At 30.4% G+C, this 8,181-nt stretch overlaps 1 protein-coding gene across 1 annotated transcript in view; it reads left to right on the top strand.

Moving 5' to 3' along the window:
* Nucleotides 1–481: 481 nt before the first annotated feature.
* The window catches only part of LOC111638275, a 17,981-nt gene continuing 10,281 nt past the window's right edge, over nt 482–8,181 (top strand). Inside the window, exons 1-8 of the mRNA XM_023383951.1 lie at nt 482–586; nt 2,244–2,465; nt 2,541–2,668; nt 2,736–2,853; nt 2,922–3,097; nt 3,169–3,309; nt 3,373–3,466; nt 3,585–3,736. Of these exons, the coding sequence (XP_023239719.1) occupies nt 538–586; nt 2,244–2,465; nt 2,541–2,668; nt 2,736–2,853; nt 2,922–3,097; nt 3,169–3,309; nt 3,373–3,466; nt 3,585–3,736 (1,080 nt within the window). The 5' untranslated portion in view covers nt 482–537. The remainder of the gene's footprint in view (nt 587–2,243; nt 2,466–2,540; nt 2,669–2,735; nt 2,854–2,921; nt 3,098–3,168; nt 3,310–3,372; nt 3,467–3,584; nt 3,737–8,181) is intronic.

Genomic DNA, 8,181 nt, shown 5'->3' with positions numbered 1-8,181 from the left:
GTGTTGATCGAAGTATAATTTTATATTATAAAAATCACTGTAAGAAAAACTACAGGTAAGCATGCTTTTACAAAATCGTAGAAGGCGCAAGATTTTATTTGTAGAAAAACAGATATTATCACCAGTCATACTTACAGTAGAAATTTTAAGCGACATGGGACCAACTTTAAAAGATTTATAAAGAAATACTATACATAAAAGAGCCATTACTAATTAACTATAAACCATAATAAATTTATTATACAATAGGAAATTTTAGTTTTTATACTACTGTAGACATGTAAAATATTTATGTCGTTAACAATACATTATTGTTAATAAATTATTTACATGCAGTATTTTTTTAAAATGATTTAATTATTATTTTTTCGTTCACAATTTATTTTAATGTTGATTATAACTAGAATACCCGATATATCGCGTGAGATTTATCTATAACACGATAAAAATATTCTATTGTCGCAAAAGATAGCGTAACGCCCCCCTTATATACGGATACTAAATAAACAGAAGCAATAAATCGTGTAGAAATTTGTAATGTCAATCAAGCTATTTTCTATACTTTTTATTTGGATATTTATACCAGGTAGGAATTTGTTTAAAATAACGTTTATATAAGTTATATATATTAAGTTTAAATTGATAAATATTCTGCCGATAACTGACATTAAGCAATAGTTTAACGGAGTAGTGAGCGCACGGAATACGCGTAGTTCCTTTCAGAACCTAAATAATAAATCAGATGACTCTATTAAAGTGTGTTCAGTTTCCTTTGTTATTGCTATCGACACAAGGTTATGCGATAATTTTAATTATTAACAATTAAACAATAAGCAGATACTCGTGCATGATCTACTTTCACGAGGCTAAATAGTCTCGTGAACATGTAGTCTGACAAAACAAGTCGCCGGACAATATTTGATAATTAATTAATGACTCTCTGCTTTCTAACGAATGCGGAATGTTGTCGAACAACTAATACTGCCGTAGAGGCATAAATTCTATTCGCACGTTCTTCCTTGTTTTCTATCTTAAAACTGTCCGCATACAACACCGAATAAAACGTTCAGCGGTGTCAAAATCTGAAGAAGAAACTTCATTTTCGTAAAATTCAATAACAATTACCAACTCAGAGATTTTGCTCTACATAATATCCTGTATTTCCTATCCTATTGACCTTACTTTTCACAACACCTGGATAACACTACACATGCACATATACAGTATATAGGATGTTCCGTTTATTCAATCCACCGGAATAACTAAAAAATTCCTCATCATACACACAAAAAAAATTTTTACACGGAAATTGTTAGACTTTAAGACAACGTGGTGTTACAATCAGTGAAAAACTAAGTCATTTCCTTAAATGGAAACCACCACTATGTATTGCCTATATTGATTCTACATAAAAATAAACATGTCTGAAACATTTTCCGAAAATGTACTTATTAGATGCTATGAGTGTTTAAAGTGTTATATGGCTGCCAGAGTACTCGCGCGCCTCTGTAAATATCTGTGAAGTCCACTGAAAAAGGATGAAAAATGATGAAAAAATCATTAGAAAACAATTATTCGATAGAATCATTCTTTTTCTTCTTCAGATAATGAACTGATACAAAAAAGCTAGTTAAAACCCTCGAGTATGCCATAAAGAGAAGAGATCAATCTGGATACCAACATATGGTTTCCTAATATTTTAAGGCATTTCACATTCTATTTACAGTAAACTTTACAGATATTCATAAATCTGCACGCGTGCTATGATGGTTATATAAAACCTCAAAGCTGTGGTTTGTAATAAGTACATCTTTCGGACAAAATGTTTCATCTAAAAGCTTGTGTTCTACATAGAATTAACATGCAATAAAATATGAAGGTTACCATTGTGGAGGTTAATCCTGTTTTCACTGACAGCGCAATCTTCTGACCACTTCAAAGTCAATAACAGTTTGTTTGTAGGAAGCGTATTTTTTCACTTACTTCAGTGGATTAATAAAAATTGGCTCCCTGTATACATATCTACTCTAATTTTTATCATATATAAAATATAACAGCCTTTATAAACATTACTTTCAGTCCTATACTGATAAAATATTAGGTGTTGATTTTAATCAACACTTTGTATACAATTGCAAAATTGTAATCTATGTAAAAGTGACTATTTCTTGAACATATGTTTGTTGTAGAATAAGAAAATACATATAAATTAATCTATAACAGTCTACTTTTTATCCAAATAGATAACTTGAAACCAACCGGAGGAGATATAAACATACCAAAATGGCCGAAACAGATCGAAACTTTCATTCGAGTTGTTGTTGAAGAAAGCGACGAAGAACTGCAAATACAAGTACATTACGACAAGGAAAACAATTCGATCGCTGTAATTACAGAAACAGATGCGGAATCCACAGAAATCAACATATATTCGTTCGATAGTGACGAATGGATAAATATTAAACGTATCTTTTCTTGGCTCATTTACTTAAATACATTCTTCGTTCAAATATTAATAAATTGTCAAATATAATTTTCAGAAACCGAATGCCAAGTGAGTCCAATACCGGACAGAAAATCGTCTATAATTGTTTATTCCATCGATGAAAATAAAAGAAAGCTAATTGGGGACATCGCATCACTTGTCTTTTTCGATCCAAATGTTAAGGTAAAACAATAAAATAAAATAATTAATACGAAAAAATGATTTATTTTTGTTTATTTTCTGTCTTCAGGCAGAAATAGCAGATTTATCAACACTAGAAAATGGAATTCCAGTTGAAAAGTGGGAGACCCGTAATCTTAACATTACCCAACTAGATGCTCAATGTAATTTAACTCACAGTTTAACCAGTAAGTGCATACAACACCATTAATTTCTCTATGTAAAGAACAATTACGAGAAAGTTTTATCGTTTAAGCAACTCACTGGAACAATCCGGGATATAAATCCTGTGACGATAAACAAAATCAACCTTGCGGTCAGATTATATTAATGGAAGTGGATTGCTATAACGAGGAAGAAGGCAGAAGATTAACTTTCAAAGCCGAATTTTTTAATACGAAAAATTATATATCCAACAGAGAAGTTTTCCAGGTAAACACACGGAGGTGACGACTCGAAATATATTTAAATGTTTTCTCTATTTAATTATTTATATATTAAAGCAACCGGAAGGAATTTATTGCGAGAACAAAAAGAGTAAAAGAGGATTTCCTAAATTGCCGAAATATTTTGCTTTCGAATTCGAGACTTACGATTTACAAGTACAAGAACCAAATAAAGACGTCTGGAATTTCCACCAAAGGGTTTGAAAAAATTCAATTAATTATTACTTTAAAGATTTTTTTAAAACTGTAGAACCTTTACAGATTTGGTTCGATAAAGAAAACAAATTAATAAGAAGAGACGAATTACAGCAAAATTTTGAAACTACAACCACAATTATTCAGGATTATGATAGAAGTAAATATGAACCTTCTTACGAATTTAATTAGGTTTACTTTTTTGATTTAAAGTGTAAAAGAATAGAAAAACAATGCATTAGAAAGAGAAGAATTGAACGAATTCTTGTTTTATTCAGGAATCGTCTATTCGATTGACAAGAAAACGAGAAAGTGCGACCTGTGGAATTTAACAAATGACGAAATAATGGAGAAAAGTACGGTACTTCCGGGAGAATCGTATCCATGGTTTCCGGAATCGTCGACGAAAGAACCACAATATGTTGGACAGGTGAGTATCTCACATACTTAAGCCACTTGATATAGTAAATATCGGAAGAGCTGAGCTAAATTGTCTATTGTGTGAAGATTTTATAAAAATAACAAACAACAACATTGTTTATTAAATCGGATGGTCACTTTATCAAGAGTTATATATATATATATATATATGAAAAAGCACGAGAAATTTATCATGAAATTTGTTTCATAATATTCCGTATAAATTTCAGTATTTCATCTCTGGGCTAATATTTCTGAATCCCGTTATTGAATGGACATAAATCAATACAGTTTCCTGTTGTGATTTACTCACTCGTATAATTTCCTGTTGCAATGTAACAGGAAATTATGTAAGCGTATCATCGAAGTGGTAAATACAATAAAATCTTAGAGTTTATAAAAATTGAAGAGATTAGTGGAATCTATTTAAAAAAGGATCTATTAAAAGATTCTTTAATAGAAGTGTAATTTGTTGTGACAATATTTAAATAAACACGCAATCAATTCACAAATTATCTTATAATTAACGACGAACTAACTTGAAATAAAAGTGCTAAAAACATTTTTCAATTATCAATTGTATTTTAATTATTTTTATCATTACGTACTCTCAATTAAAAGAGTTAATTTAATTTGTATTGTAAACTGTATTCGTAGAGAAGAAAACACGATTTAATCTTCGAAGTTTGGACGAATCAATACAAAAAAGACGATTCTGTACTAATTGCTGATTATTACTTTTTGAGTGTAAGTAAAATAATTTTATATATAATTATAATTTACTTTACTTTACGAATTGCGTGTAATAAGGGCTTCAATATCTGAGAATTGTGACGTAATCTGATATTTACTTGTTGATTTTCGAAACGTAGGCATTGGAATTGACGACAGACCTTTGAATATTGAATTCGAAAATCATATTAAGTAATGTAATCTTGCTCGACAGTTTTCCTCTATACGCCGAATGGTTCATTTATAATTATAATTAATACTTGTGTATGTATGTCCATAAACACTGAGAAACTAATAAGTGTGAAATCATACTATCTAACAATAGTATTATTTCACACTTTGCCTTCAAGACAGTTGAATTCTTCCATATTTGGATTCAATGAAACCTCGGAAGTGTTCCGTAGGAATCGTAATCCACGCTGCACGTGTTAAGCGCAATGCGAAAGAAGAGATTGGTTTCATCCTATACATGCTGATTAATATTTAATGAATTTCATGACTAAATGCCACAACTTTTGATCGATGAAGAGCAAGAGTGATAATAAAATGTATCTGACGACTGACGAAAATCTAAACGGTTTGATCTGCGTATTAACAGGTGTAACATTCGGCTGATGTCCTCTGTCGTCAGCGTACATTAGCAGACTACATATTAACATAGTGTAAACGATCAAATAGAGATTCACGAGTCGATTTTTTCTTTAACACGTAGATTACGTTGCCGTTTTGTGTTAACACGCTTTACTGTGTGTTGACACAAAACGTCTTCTTACGTGTGTCTGCGTGAGAAGACGTTTTGCATGATAGTACGTGCATTGTGATATGAAACATTTTCCTGCTAGAAGCATTCATTTTTTATTTCATTAAAATTTTTTGTAGACCTCTTTTTTATTCTATAATAACAACAAATCGTCAACATTATGATAGGATGCAAAAATTTTTCTTCTGAATACCTCTATTATGGAAACTCTATAAAGCTTAAGCAAATTTCTGCAATCTCTTGCTACTGCAACCAAACAATTCTTTTTCAAAAAAAGTAAAAAAAAAATATGGATACGTATATTATCTGTTTTCTTCTGTTTTGCTTCTTCCTGGTGTGTTTTTCAATCCAAACAAGTCCAGATTTGTTTGGTTTGCCTTTGATCCGCATTTAGTTAGTTACTAGTTTGAGTAAAACTTTGTTTATTCTCATTATTATTTTCACTTACATGCTTCAAGTTTTGTATACGGTGTTTGTACACAAAATTTTAAAAAAAAATGATGTAAAAATAATAATTACTGGGAGAATTATAAAGAATAAATAAAATACATTTTATTACTTTATTTTACAAAAAGTAAAAATAAACAAAAGTACTAATATCAGACTTCAGTTGTTTCCTTTCTCCAGGCACCACCATTCTTCCTTTTCACCAATGCACGTTACCGCCTAACACAGAAATAAGCGGTGTAGAACAGCTTAGTTTAGTGCAATGAAACAGAGCAAGGGAAGTACACTTATAACACTTCAAAAGTTGTGAAACAACGTTTATAACTGTCTTAAAAAATCATGTCGTCTGAATAACTTGTCGACGGTATGACTTCGAGATCCTTGATATTTTTATTTCCGAAAATAATTCGGATCAAATGCATTGGTATCTTTACTGATAGTTCTCGTTCTATGTCCGGATGTTATGGAGGATTGCAAGCACTTTTTCGAAGCAAAGACTCTGATGAATTCTGGACCCATTGCACAGAGAAGCACTCGCATCAGAATATCTGAGTTCTGCATTGAACCAGAATATGTAGTACATGTAGTAAACTTTATAAAAACGGCCGTTGAAGGCAAGATTTTCAAAAAACTGTGAGAGGATATTGATCCGAGCACACGTCTTTGTTGTACTACAGCACTTCGAGAAATTACAAAACAATACCACGAGCGAGCGAGACAAAACATTACTTCTTTCGAGGTAACGTTTTGTCTCGTACGTTTGAACTGCGATAGGAAATTTATTACATATTTTTCTTAAAGAAGAAGACCTCATGTATGCCAAAAATTTTGTGAATGAAGACTTTTTGGTAAAACTAGCATACTTATGTGATTTTTTTAAAAACTGAATGCTTTGAATCTCTCCCTGCAGAGAAGCAACACGCACCTTCTAAAGTCGATTGAGAAAATTTCAGCTTTTATAAAACAATTAAAACTATGGAAAAGAAAAATGGAGATGGAGGAAAGGATGTTTCCTTTTGTTGCAACAGTGTTTGACTTCTAATGGAATTGATTTCTCTCGAGGTGTGAACTCTAATATTTTTTAAGAACATTTATCACAGACTGTCCACCTGGTTTGAGAAATATTTTCAAAATTATAATATCGATAAATTTGCGTGGATTCAAAAACCATTTAATGCCATTGCTCCATCTGAATTTAATGCTGCAGAAGAAGAGAATCTTATTGAATTGTTTCGCGACAATACGTTAAAAAGAAAATTTAGCAGCATGGAATTAACTGAACTTTGGATATCAGTAAAAGATGAATATCCCTTATGAGTGTTATTTCTTTCCATTGAAAATCAATATTTGCACTGAAAGTTTCCACCGTTAAACGAGTTCTTTACAGTGTTTTAACACTAAAGTAAACCAATATCGTATAAAATTGTATTAATTATTAACGTATTCATATTAATTGTTTTCTTAAGTAAATTTCGTAACGTCACAATTGATTTAAGAATGTATTTTACATAGGAAACGGGATTAGAAGACAAAGAAGTAAATACGTTTACTCCCGCATTTTTAGAAATAAGAATTATAGAAGATCGTCAAGTAAGTTTTACTCAATCAATTATGATTATTTTAATAATAATTATTATATTAAACATTAAAAATATTCAGTTTATAGCTTCGGCTTGGCAAACTATAAATAAATATAGAACTCATCCCGTAGAATGGATGGCTTTTGACGTTTCGGAATGTTTCCAAGAGACAAACAAACGGAGATTATCATTAACGTTATCCGGTAAGCGTAAATTTTTAATTAAAAATCTTACGTATAATAAAAATTTTCCAGCCGCAAATTAAGATTAATTCGAATTTTGATTTATGAAATTTATATTTAATTGTTTAACAAATAATTTAGGCCCTATAAAAGACACCGGCACGGATGTAATTGCAGAAAACCTACGTTCCAATCTTCTGAATTTATTAAAAATATCACCATTAAGATTTGGTGTACCTCAGGTAAGATATTTTTTTAAACAAAATTACCAACTTATTCAGAAATTTTTCAAAATACTCCATTAATTATAATTGGACAAATATAATGCATTTGGTTTCATAAAATAAGGCAACGTTGTACTAGAAATTAACTAGGTAATACTTGGTCCTTTGTATTGATAATTAATGCTTAATTAAACGTAAAACATACTTTTTATTATATAAGAAATTAATATTTGGCAGGTTACTTACGTTAACGACGAATCTATTAGATACACTTTAATCATTAGCGAAAGGCCTTACGCATTAGGTAAGAATTGTTTTAATTGAATAAAAGGAATATTTAAGGAGATAAAATAATTATTTACATTTTGTAGGGTTTGGAAAGAATACAAAAGAACCTTCTTTAGACGAGATTTATGAAACTTTAAAGAATAACGTTGAAAACGGAAATGTTCGATGTACATTGCCCAATGTAAAGAAGTTTTTATTTGTGTTATTATTATTGTTTTATTAGAGTTTTTATAAAATAATTG

This window comes from Centruroides sculpturatus, unplaced genomic scaffold, assembly GCF_000671375.1.
Source record: "Centruroides sculpturatus isolate CEXI.00-Female unplaced genomic scaffold, Cexi_2.0 scaffold1254, whole genome shotgun sequence".
NCBI lineage: Eukaryota > Metazoa > Arthropoda > Arachnida > Scorpiones > Buthidae > Centruroides > Centruroides sculpturatus.
This window is presented reverse-complemented; position numbering and strand designations above follow the sequence as displayed.